The sequence below is a fragment of the Pezoporus flaviventris genome, unplaced genomic scaffold (assembly GCF_033815535.1).
Source record: "Pezoporus flaviventris isolate CSIRO_AGI_PZ_B2104156 unplaced genomic scaffold, CSIRO_AGI_Pfla_v1 ptg000021l, whole genome shotgun sequence".
NCBI lineage: Eukaryota > Metazoa > Chordata > Aves > Psittaciformes > Psittacidae > Pezoporus > Pezoporus flaviventris.
This window is the reverse complement of record NW_026892569.1, coordinates 11,017,964-11,038,265: the sequence shown is the minus strand read 5'-3', so window position 1 is coordinate 11,038,265 and position 20,302 is coordinate 11,017,964. Positions and strand designations below refer to the sequence as shown.

General features: G+C 48.7%; 1 protein-coding gene across 1 annotated transcript; it reads left to right on the top strand.

The window, feature by feature from the left end:
* Nucleotides 1-349: 349 nt before the first annotated feature.
* SEC61A1 (SEC61 translocon subunit alpha 1) lies at nt 350-9,432 on the top strand. Its single transcript, XM_061456049.1, has 12 exons — nt 350-469; nt 2,058-2,125; nt 2,821-2,886; nt 2,989-3,067; nt 3,554-3,685; nt 4,092-4,201; nt 4,397-4,550; nt 4,856-5,016; nt 5,474-5,671; nt 6,056-6,247; nt 7,697-7,773; nt 8,657-9,432. The coding sequence occupies exons 1-12, from the start codon at nt 463-465 to the stop codon at nt 8,841-8,843; spliced, it is 1,431 nt and encodes a 476-aa protein (XP_061312033.1). The 5' UTR covers nt 350-462; the 3' UTR covers nt 8,844-9,432.
* The last annotated feature ends 10,870 nt before the right edge of the window (nt 9,433-20,302 follow it).

The window sequence follows — 20,302 nt, the reverse complement described above, 5'->3', positions numbered from 1 at the left end:
TGCTGAGAACAGCCCAAAACATTCCGTTATAAAAAACACAAAGGCAGAAAATCGATTTTAAAGCGTTTATTTGTAAATTTATCTGTCCCTTTCAATAGCCCACAACCCCATACCTGAACCTCGCTAAGGTGTGAGCCGAGACAGGCAAGACTACAACTCCCAGCAAGCTGCGCGCCACTGCTGTCATCTGATTGGTTGCCCTGTCCCGCGGGGAGCCAATAAGGATCAGGGGACCGCTTTGGGGGGTGTGGCTCGCTCTGGCAGCAGTGCATGATGGGAGTTGTAGGCGCTTTGCCGTCTCTGCGGCGGAGGGTGGCTGTCGCTGGGGCACAGCGCTTGCGCAGTGGCGGCGTGCGGCGGTCGCGGCGCGTGGCAGGAAGCGGAAGGGGGCGGCCGAGCCCGGTGCCTGACGTGTCCCTGTGAGGCCGCTGCCCGCGCTGCTGCTCCCGTCCGGCGGCCGCCATGGGCAGTGAGTACCGGGCTCCTCGGCCGGGGGCGGCTGCCGGGGGAAGGGAGGGGGTAGGAGGGGACTGGGGTCTCCGCGGGGCCGCGGCTCGGCCACCGGCTGCGCTTTCACAGGTACCGTGGGACGGGCCCCTCTCCCTGGGAGTCTGTCTGAGGGGCCGCCGCTCAGCGCGGAGGCCGCAGGCCCTCACTCAGGGCCCTCGGAGCTGGCCACGTTGTCGGTGCGCCCTGCGCGGGTCTCCCTTCCTCTGGGTTCGAGGCTTCCCCTGGGTTTTTAATTCATTCACTTTCATGGCAAGACCCGTTTCCTGGCTATGGCAGATCGTGCTGGGAAGGGAGCTTGCTCCCTGATGCCTGGTGACCGGCCTGCTCTGCCTGGCAGGCTCTTAGGGCCCGGCCGTCCGGGGCTCGCTGTGCTGATGCTGTACGAGGCAGGGAGAGGTGCGCTGTCCAGCTGGGGATTGGTCATAACGCGTTCAGTGGCCTTGCCAGAGCAAGCTAGGAACAGTGGGTGCAGGTTAGAGTAAGCTGAGTGAATGGAAGGCTTCAGAGGCTGCTCCTTGAGGAAGAGCTGCTTGAAAAGCATCTTAGTATAGTATTGTAGATGTAGGATTGTAGATTGTAGTTTGATTTAAATTTAAACCCACAATCCAGTGTAACTGTACAGGCCATTGATCAATTTAAATTAAGTAAATAATTTTTATGGACTGGTTTTAAAATGTTATGAAATTGCATCTGAAGCTGCTGCCGTCCATAGTGAATCCCAGACTGGTTTGTGTTGGAACCTTAAAGCTCCTCCAGCTCCAACTCCTGCCACAGGCAGGGACCCCTTCCACTAGAGCAGGGTGCTCCAAGCCCCTGTGTCCAACCTGGCCTTGAGCACTGCCAGGGATGGGGCAGGCACAGCTTCTCTGGGCACCCTGTGCCAGCGCCTCAGCACCCTCACAGGGAAGAGCTTCTGCCTAAGAGCTCATCTCTGTCTCCCCTCTGGCAGCTTAAAGCCATTCCCCTTGTCCTGTCCCTACAGACCCTTGTCCAAAGCCCCTCTCCAGGTTTCCTGTAGCCCCTTTAGGCACTGGAGCTGCTCTCAGGTCTCCCCTTAAGGAGCCTTCTCTTCTCCAGCCTGACTCAGCCCAACTCTCTCAGCCTGGGTCCAGAGCAGAGCTGCTCCAGCCCTCGCAGCATCTCCATGGCCTCCTCTGGACTCGCTCCAACAGCTCCATGTCCCTCTTGTGTTGTTGCCCCAGAGATGGGTGCAGGACTGCAGGGGGGGGTGTCTCACGGCAGCAAGTAGAGGAGGGAAGTGAGAAGTCACCAGTAGTTTCTGTTCTGCATCATCATACTCTTTTAGTTCAAATGAGTCCAAAATATGTGTGCAGTCTTAGATTTACCTTGAGAAGTTTTGCATTAACTATTCAAAATCATATCTCTTGGCTCTCAGGAGAACTTGTGACTTTGCAGATGCCCTCTTCTGTCGTATGCTAATTCTAAGCTGGAGACTTCCCTGATCTGAGGGTGTGTCTTGTTCACTAGGAGATCATTGTTTGTTATATCTGTGTGTTCACTTTGTCTTTTAACTTATTTCCATACAGTCAAATTTCTTGAAGTAATCAAGCCCTTCTGTGTTATCTTGCCTGAAATCCAAAAGCCAGAACGGAAGGTAAGGGAATAAATTTTTCTTCATAGCTTTGTATTTGTACAATATAAAAGGTTTATACTTTAGTTTGTATTTGAGGGTTTTGTTTGGGTTTTTTTTCCTGGGAGAATGGCAGGTTTAGGCACAGTTGTTTTTAGTGCAGTGCTTGTCTTGTTTATCCTGTACTGGGGATATGGTTGTACAAGAGCGTATCTGCTGGTAAATGCAGTTGTGCAGGTATGGTTGTGCCTTAGCAGTGAGATGCTGAAAGCAGGGCATACTGGGGTGTAAATGAGATTAGTTTAAAATAGCATCTTGCTTCATAAGTTCTAATCTAAGATTCTGTTAGGAGAAGCTTCTCTGTATTACCTTTCTTCTCACCAGAAGCTCTTTCTTATGAAAATATAGGACTCATTTCTGTGGAAGTACCAGAATTACCTTCCATTGACATCAGCTTGTTTACCTGGATTAAAGTTTCGGGAAAGTTTTGTCATTTTCTTTGGCCTTGTATAGGAGGCCTTGGAATAAAAGGGATGAACAGTATTCATCACTTGTATAAAGGGGATGAACAGTGAGTTATTTCCTTTAGGATGTTCTGTACTTTGTCCCTTCACAAGAAAATCAAGTGTGCTTTAGCTGCAGTGAAAGTTTGCCTGATTGACTAGATCTTGTTATCGTGACAGCTTTAGCATCTTTGCTTGTTGGTTTTCCCCCTTTAGATTCAGTTTAAGGAAAAGGTGCTCTGGACAGCTATCACGCTCTTCATCTTCTTAGTATGCTGCCAGGTACGTTTCTTTCTTGTGTTCTTAAGGAAGAGCTGAAATGTTTAAAGGATGTTATGAAGTCTCTAATTTAATCCTGTTTTCCTCTCTTGGTTGGAAATGCAGATTCCCTTGTTTGGTATTATGTCATCAGACTCAGCAGATCCATTCTACTGGATGAGAGTGATTTTGGCATCAAATAGAGGTATGGTCAGTCTTTCAGGTTTTTTTGTCTTTTTCAGCTTGAATCAGAACATTTCTGGACTCATTCCTATGCTGCACTTATTTTAATGAAGATAAAAACTGCAGCAGAGAGGAAAAAATCATCTATTATGTAAAATTATAAAGCAGTGTGGCATTGGGAAAGCCACAGCTTTGTGGACAGAATGATATGGTTGGCTGTGTACAGTCTGTTATATGTCCAGAAATCAAGGAGCATTTTGTAGGGAAGCGACAGTTCCTAATTACCTTGCTTTGCTGCTGTTGCAATCTTTCATATGTATTTCAAGCCTTCTGATTAGTGTTTCAAGCCATGTTATACGGGTGTTGTGGTTTTCTGGGTCACATCTTGGAGTCTGTCTTGCAGAATAAAATTCATGATGGTTTGTATAAATTTCAGAGGCTTCCTAATGCAGGTGTGAGTTAAGAGTGTGACATTATTTTCTTTCCCTGTTCTTCCTGTGTCTGGCAGGTACGTTGATGGAGCTGGGCATTTCACCCATTGTCACTTCTGGGCTCATCATGCAGCTCTTGGCAGGTGCTAAGATAATTGAAGTTGGTGACACCCCAAAGGACAGAGCCCTCTTCAACGGAGCACAGAAATGTGAGTAATGGCTGATGTTAAAGGCTGATGGCTTAGAGTAACTGTGTTCATTTTATAAATGACTTCTAAAAACACTACTCACTGATCTGTTCACTGGAAAAAAGAATCATAAATTACCAAAACCATGGTGCTATTTTAACAGCTTCAGAGTTTTCTTTACCCAGAGCAATCTTTGGTAACCAAACCCACTTGCTTCTAAGTGTATTTGTTGCTGAAGTGTTTGTGTCTGTATTTTCAGTGCCAGATTTCAGACAACAAACTTAACAAGCCCTTGATTTTAAATATCCTGTGACTTCGGTATTCCTTCCCAGCTTTACTCCACAAAGAAGTGATTCATATTCTCTATAATTACCCACTGATGTAAATCTCCAGAACAAATACATACTTTCTGTTTTTTATTCTGCAGTGTTTGGAATGATCATTACCATTGGACAGTCTATTGTGTATGTAATGACTGGGATGTATGGAGACCCATCTGAGATGGGTGCTGGCATCTGCCTGCTTATCACAATTCAGGTAATTTCTAGTCCTTTCTACTTACTCCCCCTCTGAAAGGGTCAAAAATATCAGCCTTATGAGCTGTCTGTCCTGCATGCAGAGAAGAAAGATCAAAGTGTTCGTGTTTCCTCTTATATTTTAGTACAAGTTATTCTTTTAACAAAAACTAAAAAGGGATGGGACTAATGCTGTGTTTCTCTTCTTTTACTGTAGCTTTTTGTGGCTGGGTTGATAGTTCTGCTCTTGGATGAGCTTCTACAGAAAGGGTATGGTCTTGGTTCTGGCATCTCTCTCTTCATTGCTACCAATATCTGTGAGACTATAGTGTGGAAAGCCTTCAGCCCCACCACGGTGAACACAGGACGAGGTACATGGCACAGTCTGTTTTCTTTATAGAAAATCTTGTACAAAAGACAAAAGTCTTTTTTTTGGCCATGTGTAAACTTAAATGGCAAATGCTGTTACTGACAACTTTAAAAAAATCTTGGAAATAACATAGCTGCTATAAGGGATAATGGTAGTAAAAGTCTGAGAGCATACTCGAGATGCATAAGAGTTGGAGAAATCCTAACTCCGAATCCTGTAGGTCAGAAGTTTGCCTTATGGGACAAAGTGCTGATGAATGGAGATAGTCACAGCACACCTGACTTGGTTTTTCTTGTTCTTTCCAAGGCATGGAATTTGAGGGAGCAATCATTGCTCTGTTCCATCTTCTGGCTACTCGTACAGACAAAGTCAGAGCCCTTCGAGAGGCCTTTTACCGTCAGAATCTCCCCAACCTTATGAACCTGATTGCTACCATCTTCGTCTTTGCTATTGTAATTTACTTCCAGGTCAGTTGGAATAAAAAGGACTGTGAAACTGTTTGTGTGGAAGTAGAACTGCAGTCTGCTTCCTTGTACAAGAAATTATAGTTTCACTTTCTAGTGCCTTCAGAAGACTCATTTTTATACCTGCAACATGTGGATGTTCATTTAACATGGGCTTCTCTTAATGATTTCCACATTTACTATAGCCACACAAAAGACTTGAGACCTGCTGTGGTCTCTGAAAGAGAACAAACCCAAACCAACAAATAGATGAATGTACATGTAATATTGCCTAACCCAGACTTTGAGGTCTTTAAACCTGTGTGTCCCTTGCTGTTTGTTGCAGCAAGCTGCTGAAGAGCAAAGGAAGTTTTAGTGTTTCTTTTCCTGGATACTACATTCAGTCTTTGCTTCATTTATGACCTGTGGTATCGGTTCATGCCCAGACTTAACAGGGGACTTTGTTTTGAAATCTTTTCAGGGCTTCAGAGTTGATCTTCCCATCAAATCTGCTCGCTACCGTGGCCAGTACAACACCTACCCCATCAAGCTGTTCTATACTTCCAACATTCCCATTATTCTTCAGTCTGCCCTGGTGTCCAACTTGTACGTCATCTCCCAGATGCTTTCTGCTCGCTTCAGTGGCAACTTACTGGTTAGCCTGCTGGGCACTTGGTCTGTGAGTATTCCTTCTACTCTTGCATACAGCTTTATAAGAGCGCTATTAAAAGGCATGGTTAAAGATGTGGTCTCTCTCTAGATATTAAGGCACATTTCTACAGGTGATCATGTATGCTGAAACTCTGAAATCTGAGACCTGATGTGATCTGTGTAGCTGTCAGGTCTCCTTTTACCTTGGGCTGGTCTTTGCTGTCCTGGATATTTTTGCTGTTCATTGTTGTGTTCCATTTCTACTTTTTTTACTGCTTGTGACAGTAAAGTTGAATCTTTGTCTGCTGCTGTAGTAGTAATGACAGTGACATGAAGGTGATACAAACCCAGGCTTAGCTTTAAGGCTAAGAAATAGCAGGAAAGATGGTGACTGTTTGCTTCCTTCTTTTAGGACACATCATCTGGAGGTCCTGCTCGTGCTTATCCAGTTGGTGGTCTTTGTTATTACCTGTCACCTCCAGAGTCCTTTTCTTCAGTGTTAGAAGACCCTGTACACGCAGTTGTCTACATTGTATTTATGTTAGGCTCCTGTGCTTTCTTCTCCAAGACGTGGATTGAAGTCTCTGGCTCCTCTGCCAAAGATGTAAGTTTAAAATGATAAATTGTGTAAGCTTACATGATGAAAACAGGTAAAGGGGGTAGTTTTTTCCTTGTTTTCTTTACTGATTTTTCAAAATCAACAACAAAACTGAGAAGAATTGCTTTCATTGGCAGTCTTTGAACATTGCTATGTAGCATCTGCTCAGTGTGAGGACAGGCAAGGTAGCAGGAAAGGTAGAAACTCTTTCAGCATCAAATGACAGATGCACCATGTGCAAGGCAGTTACCAGTTAAGAATGTGCAGGTAAAGCTTTGAATTCCCATGCCTGGCATAGGGAGTTCTTAACTTCTTTAGGGGAAGGTTAACAAGAGACTTATTTTTAACTTGAGAGTGCTGGTAACAGGGAATCTAGGGCAGTGCACTGATGTACCTGGGCCTGGCTTCTCAAAATCCCAGTTTGCTGCACAATACTTGCTATTCAACAGCCGTATCATTCTGAAATTGGAACTGGAAACAAAGATGGAAAATAGTTGTCATCATGGTATGTTTGTATTGTGTGGTTTTGGGTAGGAAATCAAGTTTGGCAGCCATGTGGAATAGATTCATCCATTCTTTAACAAACATGTAATAGTTGCACAGTTACTGTAACAGTGTGAACACTTTTGTTTTGGACTTGAGCATAGCTGCTTGTTGTCAGGCATGCAGGAGGCACTACTCACAGCCATGTATAGCCAGATCTTCATTTCAGCATAAACCATCATGCAGCTTTTAACACTTTCATGTAATTTCCTGATACTGAGTAAAATCATTTTCACTTCATGTAAACAAGATCAAAACCAAAAATCAATAGATCATTACTTAAATGTTCACTATGTAGTGGAAAACTGGAAGCTTGATCATCTGAAAGGTGTTCTCTCAGTACAGTAGGTTCTGTGACAAGCACCTTCAGGAGTTCTCCTGCTAGAGTTTGTAACCCTCAGTTGTTAGTAAAACGTGTGCAGGGCTCTGCTGTAACCCTGTACAGCTGCAGAAATCCAATCTAAGAATGATGTTCCAAGAAAAGAGTCTTTCTAAGGCATGTAGCTTCTATTGGAAACTGAAATGGAGTGGGCACTTCATAGGATGGTTTTGCTAACATGGTAAACCCTGACCAGGAGAAGGGTAGGTGGCAAAACAGGAATTTGGGGTATATGAGAACTTACCAATTTCCAGATCTTTCTTTTCCTAACAGGACTGGATTTATCCAAAAAGCTTTGCATCATTGACAGTGTGGGAAAGTGCCTGTGACTACAAATCTGTCTGAAGTTAAAATATTGAATGTTTTAAACATAATATAAAAAAAAAAACAAACCAAAACCCCCAAACCAAATACCAAAAATAAAAATCCCAAAGCCATCACCATTTACTGCTTCTGTTTTCCTGGAGCGCTGAATTCTGTGGTCTTGGGAAATGATGCCAAACTGACTTGCTCCATTCCTTGATTCAATACAGGTTGCCAAACAGCTGAAAGAACAGCAAATGGTAATGCGAGGCCACAGGGAAACTTCAATGGTACATGAACTAAACAGGTAAGCTACACACTTCACAGGCTGCTTGTGCAGAGTGTTGTTGGAGTGTACTACTTCAGGCTGATGCGCAAGGATTTCCTAATCATAGAATGGCTAAGGTTGGAAAGGACCTTAAGATCATCTAGTTTGTAATTTTTAATGTGGTGTTGTCTTGAGTACTGTTTTTACACAGACTTTACCTAATACATTAGCACTGTTGTGTGATCCTTATCTTTGTTCTTGGGTAAGAGAAGGGCCACAAAGACAATCCAGGGACTGGGCAGCTGTATGAGTAAAGGCTTGAGAGCTGGGACTGTTCAGCTTGGAGAAAAGAAGACTCGGGGGAGACCTTATCACCATATTCCAGTATTTAAAGGGTGACTAAAAGGAAGATGGAGACTCCCTTTTTATAAGGAGTCACATGGAAAAGACAAGGGGCAATGGGTACAGCTTACTCCTGGGGAGATTGACTGGACACAAGGGGAAAATCTTTCATACTGAGAATGATCAGCCATTGGAATAATCTCCCCAGGGAAGTGGTGGTTACCCTGACATTGGACACTCAAGATTCAGCTGGACAGGGTGCTGTCTAGGTCATGCTTTGCCTAAAGAGATGATCCTTTAGGTCCCTTGTGACCTGGGATTCTGTGATTCTATGAATTTAGATCATGGGAGAAGAGAGTGTTCTGCCACTGACTTTTCTCCACTTGTGTAGTTCTTGGGTTTTTTAATCACCTGGTTAGATAATCTGTGTTCTTCTGTTCTCAGTGGGATTGTTTCTTAAACCCTGCCTCCGATGTAGATACTTCCTGTAGACCCCAAATACCACTAACCCTAGTATAGTTGTTAACATCCTGAGCAAATACTAATGGCACCTCTTCTGTCCCTGTTTTGTGTCTCACAGGTACATCCCTACAGCTGCTGCATTTGGTGGTCTGTGTATCGGTGCCCTGTCTGTGTTGGCAGACTTCCTGGGGGCAATTGGATCTGGAACTGGAATTCTGCTGGCTGTCACTATCATTTATCAGTACTTTGAGATCTTTGTAAAGGAACAGAGTGAAGTTGGCAGTATGGGAGCTCTGCTTTTCTAACCTCACGGACCCAGGCTCGGGGGGGAGGAACCTTCTCAAACATAGCCAGTCAGGTGAAAAGGAGTACCACAAACTTGGTAATGTCATTCTCTAGGAACATAGGTTTTAATAATGTTTCCAAAGCACATTCCCTTATGTTAAACTTTTCTAGCATCCTGTTGGCATTTTATAAATCCATGAGGAAAAAATGTGCAAAAAAAAAGAATTTTTTTAAAGAAACTTCTTTTTTAATGATATGTCAGGAGCATCAGCTGCTCAATTGGGTTTAGTTCAGTGACTCTTGGGATTTTTTGAGCCCCTTTCAGATTTAGGATACCTGAAGCCTTTCCAGGTTTTAATAATAAATGTTTGTTAAGTGGATGTTTGGAAGAAGGGATTTTGTTTCCATGTAACTTGGTTTTGCAGCTCCATTGCAGCAGTGGTGAGACAAAATCTCTCCCTCTTAACGCTCAAGTTCCTTAATTATGGTTGTAAGCACGAACAGTGTTTCAGATGTTCAGTTCTGTGTTTGCGTTGGGGTTTTATTTTCAGTATGGCAGATTTGGGAGGCAGTTGTTTCTTTTTACTAAATGATAGCTCTAACTCCTAATGTTTTGTCTTGTACTAACTATGCTAGACCCTCTCAGATGTGGGGTATTGGCTGGAGACTGTTGTCACGTGTCCTTTCCCATCACCCTCCTCTGCAAGCAGAAAACTCAGGTCAATCTAGATCCTGCCAGAGCCTGTGCCTCAGAGTTGCAGCTTTGAACCTTGCTCACGCTGGCAGCTTTGTAAAACCTTCTCATTCATTTCACTGCCATCATTGGTAGCACTCCTGTTGCCAGAAGGGGAAAGTGTGGCTGCTTAGGCACAGACCTGCTCGTGCTCTTTGCTGAAGCTGGGTTTCTCTCACTGATAATAAATCCTGGTCTTGTAGCAATCAGGATTATTACCTGACTACTCGTACCTAGTGAAGTTTGAGTCTGGTTACCACAAAGGAGTGTGAAAAGGATGTATGTGTTACTTGTCTGTTTCTGTGGATATAGCTGCGAGACCCTTGTCAGGTAACTTGTAGGTCGCTTGTAGAGAAGGCTTTTCCACCCTGTAATCTCATTGAATGATGTACAGCAAATTACTTTCAGAAGGTATTGGGACTCCTTTTCTGAAGATCACACTTTTGACATTGAAGAAGTTACAGTAAAAGGCTTGCATGGACCAGAATAATACTTAATTTTCCATTTTGATTTCAATTGTCAGTACTAATCAGGTGCCTGGGACCAAATGCAAATATTGTCTATGAGTCTTGTAAGTAGTCAGTATTGGACAACATGGAAACCAGAATGAGGAGCTGTGATGCTGGAATGTTTCTCGGCGCTGCATCCTCATGCCTGCTATGCCCTTTGGCATGTGGGGCTGGCACTATATGAGTTACCATTTGTGCTTGGAGTGATGGGACTCTGTTACGTACCCAAGGAGCAGAGACAACATCCAGAAGCCCTTGTTGATGCACTGAGCTCAAATACCAAATGCATGAGGATCACAATTGGATAGGAACAAAAGTATGGGGATACAGTAGCTGTGAAATGCTCACTACCACCCATTCATTGTTACTTCACACTACATTCAGTAACGTTTCTGCCTTTCATTAGGTAGGAGTAACCCATAGCACAATTTTGACATGGAATAAGGAACAGTTAAAAACTGACTTTCAAAGGCACGGGCAGGAGCAAGGGGTGGGGGTTCTGCTTTTGGGCCACAGCTCTGGCTGGGCTGGAGCTGGGCTTGTGTGCTTGGTCACATCATCTGTCTGGCCCGGGTGCAGTTTAGACCATCAGCCCGTCAGGGTCTAAGCAGCACTTGTTCTATGCATCAGTGTTCCTGTCTTGTGGTGAAGTCTTTGTCTGTCCTCGAGCAGCTCTGTCCTCAAAGCAGGACCTGCTCCTCCTGAAGTGGATGTTCACAGAAAGAAATGATGCCGAAACAATCTGCTTTATAATGAAATAAAGTACCTCTTTGGAGCTAACCTGTGGCTTGTGGTGCTTTCAATACCTTACACCTCGAACACTTGTACAGTAACCTTGCCCTGTGAAAGTGGTCCCTCTCAAAGCAGCGGGTCAGAGTCTCAATGTGAAATAAAGACTCCAAGGTCTCTCAGCGGGAGGTTGCCAAAGTAACAGAACCTGACCCATTCCTCTGTGCTTTCCTCTTCCATAGAGGTGCAGTTCAGAGGGCTCTGCACGAGCAAATAGTGGGAGAGTGAAGTAATGAAGGATCAGTTTAACATAAATTGTATTTCTGTATGGAATACGGTGCCAATCTTTTCGTAGCAGGATAGTAACAGGACCTTAACTGAAACAGCAAAACTCAAAGCTGATGATAATCCTAATAGTGTGTGAGGTTTTGAACTTGGAATAAGGAAAAACGTGTTCCTCCTGAATAGAAATACCGGATACAAGAAGTCCAGCCACAATTTTGGTCGTGTATGAGGTTTTAAACAACAGCTCAATTCCTTCCTTGCTTTTTTTATTCCTCCCCGAGAAGTTTAATAACTGTGATTGCTGTGGCAGTATTTATGTCATCACACAAATGAGAAGCAGTTGAAGTCACTGGGGGTGGGACGAGTTACCCACAGGACAGCCAGGTGAAAACACTGCCCCGTCTGAGATCCTCCTGCTTGCGGTAGTATTTTAAGTGCGGAATTCTTTGTTACAGCCTTTTCTTCTGCACTGCAGATCCATGTGAAAGCTTCTCCCAGAGCACCGGAGTGCTGAGGCTGTGGTTTTTGTCCCTGTCGCTGTCAGGAAGCCTTAAAAAAACACAGAACCCCGAGCTGGTTTGTGTTGGACGGCACCTCGAAGCTCATCCAGTTCCCTGGCAGGGACACCTTCCACTAGACCAGGTTGCTCCAAGCCCTGTGCAGCCCAGCCTGCGCTCTGAGCAGGCTGTGATTTGTGGCAGAGATTTCTCAGCCAGCTTGCGCTAAAGGAGCAGCCGAGTGGCCTCATAACTGCTTTTCCTGACTCTCTCTTGCAGCAAGGAATTACGAGCTTTAGCTGGCCTCCGAGTTTATCACAGCCTTGGGGAGCTCCGTGCAGGTGTTGGAAGCTCTTTGCTTACGGAGTTGCCGTGGCACAACTGACAGGTCCCCGCTCGGCCCTCCCTGCCCGGGAACGCTGAACCTGCTCCCCGAGGAGCGGCCGCATCCCTCGCACGGCCGCGGTGGCTGCAGGGGGTATCCCCGGTGAGGATGAGCGCCTTCACCGGGCAGGGACACGCTGCCGTTCCCGCTGCCTGCCGGGCCCCGCTCCCGGCTTTGTGACGCGGAGCGCGGCCACCGCCAGCCCCCTGCCCGCGAAGGTCGCGGTTTGAAGCGCGGCCGGGAGCCCGCTCGGTGCAATGCCCGCTTGCGGAGGGGGGTCTGGGTCTGGGTCTGGAGCAGCCCCCGCGCAGGATGGGCACCGAGGGAGCCTTTGCCCGCCTGGTGGCAATGTTACGCTGCGATTCGAGGCGCAGGTCAAGGCGGTTTGGATCAGGGGCGTGCGCGTTAAATCTGTTCCAAATGTGGGCTCCCGCTTCCCCTTCGCTGCTGCGCTGGGAGGGGGGGCTTCGCACTGAGGAAAGGGTTGGGGACGTCCTAGGAGCGGGGCCAGGCTTGGGGATGGTTTAGGCGGTGGCTGCCCCATCCCTGGCACTGTTGGACGGGGCTTGGAGCAAGCTGCTTTAGTGGAAGGTGTCCCTGTTGGCGGCAGGGGGTGGAACCGGAGGAGCTTTAAGGTCCCTTCCGACCCAAACCAGCCTCCAAAATGCTGGAAATCACCTTCTCATTTCAGAGAATTTATCCTGTTTCTGTTCTCTGGTATTTTTCAGGGATGCAGGGTGCCAGGGGGCAGCTGCTGTTACAGCCGCTGAGTCTGCTGGGTACTGCTGCACAATCCAAGCCTAGGCTGAGGCACTCTATGGGATTGGAAAGAAGACACCCACAAAAAGAGGCATTTAAAATCAAAATCAATATTCTGAGCTGGGGCCCTAAGGAGTCACTGAGACTGCAGCTGCTGGTGGATCCTGGGGAGCTGCTAAAATGGAAACTGCTGCGGGCCAGGTCCTTGCAATGCTCTGGCCATTGCTGATGTGGTGCCAGCCGAGCTGGCAGCGCTAGGCAGGAAGGAAACACCCAACACTTGGCACCTCCTTTGGAGCTTGTATCCGAGGGGCCAGAGGCTGAGCGAGCACAGGCACGATGCGCTTTGTCATCCCGGAGCGCGCTGTCAGGGTCAGGGATGGGACGGCTGCTCCGGGATATTTCTGGTTGGAGAACAAGGAGATTGGGCCAATTTTCCAGCCATGTGAATTCCTGAGAGCTTAAACCAGGGGGAACAAATCAAACAGCAGAACAGTTGGGATATGCGTTTTCCAAAAGCTGTTTCAGAGGGGTTTGTGTGGGGAAAATCAGGATGCACAGCACATATAAAACGCCAGATCCCCCTTATATGTTAAGGCTAAAGCAGGTGGTTTCAAAATGGTGTGGGCACTGCTGGGGAATATCAGCTACCTGAAATCTGAGCTGGGTCTTACCCACTTTCATCCTCAGCGTGTCTTCAGCCATTTGATGTTCTTACAGCTCTGATGTGTCTCTTCTGTGTACCTGTGGTGTGGAGCCTTATAAAAGCAAGCAGCAGCTCCAGACACAGGAGACTGAGCTCAGCCCTTTGCAGGATTAACTTCACCATGGAGGGGTGAATTCTGTGTTTCTTTAAATAGCTTCATCTTTTGGCAGTGCAAGAACAAGGAGCTGGAACTGCTGCTGGATCCCAAGGGCTGCAGAGCTGCCCAATGCACCCAGAGCAAGGGCTCAGTGTGAGCACAAATGGCATCACTTACACAATGATTGGGGATTGCAGAGCTCAGCTGCAGAGAGTGATGGATGGGAAGCTGTAAAGGGGCTGTGGGAAGCAGAAAGGTAGGAGGCAGAGCAGTTGGGTCCTTAATGGAGCCAGGCCATGGTTGTGTTCTCACTTGATGAATGCATCCACGACTGCTCTTTAGAAGACGTCCTTTAATGACTGCTGACAGCAAATGGTGAGTGCACTGTGCTGCTGGGGATGGGGGTCACAACTGCAAAGGGCAGGTGCCTGCTGGGTCCCACCAGAGAGAGAAAGCCCAGCGTACCTGTGTGCTGCAGACACTGATGCCGTGTTTGACCTCGGCCCTGGCCTTACCCGGTGTTCCCTTTCCACTGTCGTTCTCTTTGTGTTCTGCAGATGTGGGAGCTTGTCAGAGAGGGGACCGTGTTTGTTACGTTAATTCCTTTTCTAAGCTCTTTATCTTGGATGTTTGAGGACGGATCTTGAGCTGGTGGCCTTAAAGTTATAAGAAAAGGGTATTTTAAACCTGGTCCCTCTTGCTTTGAGTAACCCTTGAAAGGAGGAGAGGTTGGGGGGGTGTTAACTTCCTTAGGGCACTAGAAAAGAGCTGCCTTTTAACCTCAGTGCCTCCCCTTCCTTAAGCAGCAGTGGCCAGCAGAAGCAAGCCAGTGGCGGGGATAGGGTCCATCTGGTTCAATGGTGGAGCACAGTCACACAAGCCGGGGGTTCTAACACAATTCAGGTGCTCTGCTGTCATTTTTAGCTTTAAACACTTGTGTCCACCTTTCTGTAGTGGCTAAGTGGGAGTTTGCACGCTCCTTTAAGCTGGACTGGCGATGGGGGTATCTCATGTGTGAGAAAAGCTCTGGTTGAACATGGGTTTCCAGTTTTATGAAGTGGCTTCTCACTGTGGCTTGGCTTGCAGGAGAGTGCCTGTTTTCATGGCTATGGGATGTAGTTGCAACATGAGAGAGGGGTTTGGCTCCCAAGGCCCTACAGTCTGACAGTGTCTGTCCCATCCCACCCCTGTACTGCGGGTTTCCTGTGCATCCTGTCCCACACGTGCATTGAGGAGACCTAACCAGCTCAGCCTCTCCTGTGCTAAGCACAGCCCTGAAGCATGCACAGAGGCAGAGCCTGCAGCCCAGAGCCCTGCCTTCAGGGTGCTGTGAGCCCGGAGGAGCCAAGTGCAAGCACATTAGAGGTTAAAGACCTCTCAAAGCCATCCCCTTTCCCTGCCTGCCAACCCGTGAGGCTGGACCCATGCGGGTGCTCCGAGCTGGCACTGCCCAGCCTGCATCCCTCCCGGTGGGTGCCGGTGCCACCTGGAGTGATGCTGCTTTGCTCAGCACCCAGCAGAGCTGCAGGGCAGGTTCTGACGGGACCGGCTCTGCCTTCCTCTTGTACATCCCCTGGCTGGAACCTGGTGTGGTTCTTGCCAAACACCTCTGTAAGTGGTAGGAAGACACAAAGGACTTCAGGAGCAGGATGAGTGCCGGGGGGTGGGCAGCAGTGGCCGCTCTTAGCTGTGTATCAGAGCTCTGTGCCCACACAGATGCCTGCTGGAAGGCATGAGAGGCTCCTGCCCTTGGCTCCCACATCAGATGGGGCACAGGAGATTGCCCAACATGACCTTTAAAGGGTGTGAGATGGGCTTCATACAACGTGCTTTCAACTTACAACGGCAGCGAAAGCCTTGACTTGATGTAAAGCTGCTTTGCTTTATTTCTGCCTGAAAGGCTGAGCAATTCCATTGTAAGGGGGTAATTTTCTCCCATGTTTGTGTTCCATGGGTCTGTAATTCCCATTGGAAGACTGCTTACCCCCTGTTGCAGCGGGGTGGGATGGGGTACCCTGCTGTGGGTTGAGGGTTCTGCAGGCAAGTGATGATGTGTGTGGGTACTCCCCACGAGATGCTGCCTTCTGTATTGGACAAAGCAAATTCATCCTCTGGAAAAATGTATCCAGAAGGACAGGGCCTTTTAGGAATATGGAGTTATCGGTGCCTCTGATCTTAGGTGCCTATCACCTGTATCCAAGCAGTACAATATAGATGTCCAGAGAGGTCAGAGCCATTCAATAAAGCTGCTGCTATAGTTCTTTACATTAATACTGAGCTTGAGCACATCGCTCCTGCGGTCAGTGGTCTGGAAAACCACGTGCAGCTCTCAGACCCGGAGAGCATTTGGGATAATAAGGGAAGGGAGAGGCTGAACAAGGCTTGGGGTCCTGCCCATCACCACTTGGGACCCAGAAAGACATTTCCTCTGGTGCTGGAGGATTGCCTTTGGCCCCTGTGGCAGCAGTTGCCTTGCTGGTCCCCACTATTAACCCAAATCAGTTTTGGATTGTTGCGGCTCCCATTGTTTGTGATAAAGGGTTGGACAAAAGGTCCATTGATCGGGCAGCTCTTGCCATCCATCTCTGTCTGCCTCTCAAGACAGTGGGTTTGTGGTCACAGTGAGGCTGGCACAACGGTGTTGTGCTCGCTGTAGAAGGGGGAAAGATGCTATAGCAGCAAGCACAGACTTGCAGCTCCTTTTTCCCTCCTCACTGCACGAACATGCAAATTGCTGTGTGAATACAGCACGACGTGGATGGACATCAGCCACGTTCAAAGTGGGTGCCCATGGGACATGGGCAGGGGTTGCTGGAGCTGCAGATGATGCCGAGGTAGAGCTCCCGACCTGGGCATGGGGAAGAGCTGCAGCCCCAAGCTGAGACCTCCTGTGATCTCTGTGTCATTGGATGTGTCCACTCCAGCTCATCCCATCAGCTCATCCATTCAGTGTGGGAGTCACTGACTTCACCCAGATAGGAAACGTGTCCTGTGCTCCCTGAGCCTGCGATGGCTCCTCCGCAGGATGAGTGCAGGCTGTGCTGCCCTGCTGCTGCTGCTCACCACCATCTCCTCTGTCGCCTCTCGTTTGTGATCACTCACATTGCGCAGGGGCCCCGCTGTGGCTCTTGTGGGGCTCCTTCATCACTGATGTGCACATTGGGAGGATCAAGGGGAGCTGTGACAATGGGGACATTGTGCCCGGGGTTCTCCACTGTATCCCTGCTACCTGGCGGTCCGTCGGCTGAATGCCATGGGTATGATGACAAAGACATGTGGATGAGGGGTTGGAGAGAGGCTTTGGTGGGGGGGAACTGTGGCAGCTCTTGGCTCGTAAGATAATTGAGGGGAACAACGCACTTAGAGCAAACAACGCGACAAAAGGAGGTGCAGGATTTGAGGTCCCCTGTGCACACTGACTTGGAGAGCACATGGCTGCAGAGGGGTCCCTAATGCAAGCTGAAAACATGATTTAATTCATAACTTGGAGTAAAAACCCAGCCTGGGGTTTGGTGGATTGCTCCAAATGCTCAGTGCTCTGCTTTAATTCTTTCCCTTTATTGGCACCAGCTTCCTGGGAAGAGCATTGCCACGAGCCCCCTGCATCCTCTCAGGGGTCCTTTCTTTCTTTTGCCTTCTCCACTTTGCCCTTGTAATCTTCCCCTGTCTCCTTCCCTTCTCTGTTCTCTTGTAATGCACAGCCTTCCCTCAAACAGCCTGTCTCTCCTCTGCTCCTCTTCTTGCTTTCTCTGGGATTCCATTCACTATACAGAGGGTTTGTTCCTGCTCTCTGGTTGTGATTTCTTTTGCCTTTTGTTGGCGCAGTTCCATCTTTTCTCTTCCCCAGTCTCTAAAGTTTCTCTTCTTTCTCTCTCTTCTGGAGAATTACCTGTTCTCTTCTTCCTTGTGCCTTGCTGTCGCCATCCTCCTTTGCAACGCCTGCCCCTTGCTCATCAGCCCCTTTCCTTCAGTCCCTTCTGCCGTCTCCTTATCCCCCTAGTGCTGTGTCTCTGAAGGGAGATGCTCCAGCTCAGGGGACAGCAAGCTGCAGATTCGCTGTGTTGTTCCATTGTAGACCCCTTCTGCTTGGGCTCCTGCTCAGCAGCAGCAGAGAGGCAGGCTCTGCTCCATGGCTCAGCCACCTCCCTCACCATTGGAGTGTGCTGGTCCCTTCTGGAGTCATTACCAGAGGTTGGGTGATAAAGTCTCTGCTTGCACAACCCCCAGCAGCCAGTGCAATAGTGAGGAATGGAGCTGGGACATGCTCCTTTATTGGTCTAAATAGCATCATCCTGCAGAGCTCAGCCAGCTGAGGTGGAAGATCAGGATTTGGTGGCTGTTATCCTGGGAGACTGCACTGCAGCTACAAGGCAAAGGATTCAGATGATGCTCAAACAGGTCCATGTGGGTGTTCTCCCAATAGGCAACTGAGGTTGATTGAAGTATCACGGCCAGGCCAGTGGTGATGCCCACCACAGTGGGCAAATCTTGCTGAGGGTGGTCTTCATTCTTGTTGGACGTGGATGATGCTCCTGTAAGCAGTCAAGGTCTTACACCTTGGATCAGTTGGGATCCAGCATCATGGCTCCCACAGCCCCACACGTCCTGGAGTCACTTGTCACAGGATTGAGCCTGATGAAACCCCATTCCTGAGAGTTCAAGCCCAGTCCCAGTGGTTCAGGAATACTCCCTACTTTCTGCGGCTGTTTTTCCAGGCTTTCCCAGTGTTACTCGGCTCCATCGGACAGTCACATCTCACCCAGAGATGGCGGCCTCTCGGACGGAGGGGCTGAATCACGCTGTGAAATGCTCTTTGTCAAAACCGAGCCTTGCAAAGGGTGCTGTGATTCTTTTGACACCGCCAACCCCCTTTTTCCCATAGGAATATTTCTGCTGTTCAGTGAGGGGCTTTTAATATCTCTCTTCCCAGATTTCCTACCCCAGCTCCGTCGCCTGCGGTCCCCATGGAGCGAGCAGAGGAGAGCTGAGTGACAGGCTAATAACCTGCTGGGGCTCTCGCTCCAGCCCAGTGGCAGGTGTCCCAGGGTCCCTATTGAATGCCACCATCCAAACCCCCCCCCCCCTTGTATTATCAACAATCTTCCTTCAACAATGATTTATTATTGCCATAATTTGCCTTGGTACAATGAGCGTAGTTCTGCACCCGCCTGACAGGTACTTGATGGCTCCAGGTTCCTGTTTTATTTAGACTGCAGCCTAATATGATTTGGTTACCCTCGCCCCCTCCTTCCCGTCCCTCTCCCTCCCCACCCAACCTTTTCTCATCTGGTTTTGTCTCCTCGGAGCGTGTGTTTCACATAACCCTGGCCCGGCTGACAGCGCTTGTAAAAACCAGAAGTCGATCTCGCGGTGGCTTTTCACCATTAATCAAGCTGCCTGGAATTGGAAAGTAACACTGACAGGCTTTTATCTTGGCGAGAAGGAGGATGGCAGATGTGTTTTATGGTGGATGAGCCTTCACGGCTTCTATTAGACGGGGACTTCAGTGGTACAAGGTGGTGCTTTTCGGGGAGGGGGGGGGAGGAAGGGGAGGAGAAGCTGAGGAGCAGCCTATAGATAAATAGATCCGTCAGTCAGGCGATGCGGAGGTCTCCGGGCGGGCAGGCACGGCGGGTGACAGGGAAGGCAATCAAAGACAAAGCAAATCAAAAGGGACATCTTATCAGCAGCAGCCCAGCCGGACCCGGGCCGCGCCGAATTAATCGTGCTGTCGAGGCCAGAGGAATTGTCGCCGTTGAAGGTCCAAGTTCAGCCGAGCGGTGGTGGCCAACGCTGCCGGAGCGAGCGCGGCCGGCACCCGGCACTGCTCCCCCCCTCCCCGCACCGCAGGCTCCTGACAAGTGCATTCATCGTGCGATGATAGCTCGGCACCTATGATTGGTACCTTTAATAATAGAGCCCTCGCTCAGCTGTCACCCTGAAAGAACAATTTTTCCTCCCCGCTTTCCCCGATGCAAAGATACATCCGTAATGAGGAGGGTGACGGGAAGTGGGAGCGCAGGGAGCCGGGGAAAGTTTGGAAGAACATTAATCAAAAAGTGAAGCTGGAGGTGATGCCGGCTCAGGAGGAGCTGGGGTTGGGATTGCAGCTCCTGGCGTGCTCCCTGGCCTGCAGGGATCCTTCGCCCACCCTGGGAAAGGAGCAGCTTTGAAAGGCATCGTCCTCCTGCACGGCGGAGCTGGTCCTGATGGGGGGGACTGAGCAGGGTCACCCCGTATGCAGGGAGTCCTCTGTGTAAACCAGCATGGCCCTGTGGTGTGCAATGGGTTTGCACTGGACAGAGATCTCCTTTAGATCCCCATAGCCTGGGGAAAGAAATAGGTGGTCACAAGTCCTGCGAGCTTCCCTGCAGCAGGGACGTACTTGTGTCCTGCTCTGGGTAACTGGGACTCCATCCAGAGAAACCAGGGATCCAGCCAGACTTGATCCTCAGCCTCATACTCAGCAATGCAGAAACTGCCCCATTGCATAGACTGAGAGAGCGGTCTGTATTGGAAGGGACCTTACAGCTCCTCCAGCTCCAACTCCTGCCACAGGCAGGGACCCCTTCCACTAGAGCAGCTTGCTCCAAGCCCCTGTGTCCAACCTGGCCTTGAGCACTGCCAGGGATGGGGCAGCCACAGCTTCTCTGGGCACCCTGTGCCAGCGCCTCAGCACCCTCACAGGGAAGAGCTTCTGCCTAAGAGCTCATCTCAGTCTCCCCTCTGGCAGGTTAAAGCCATTCCCCTTGGCCTGTCCCTACAGGCCCTTTTCCAAA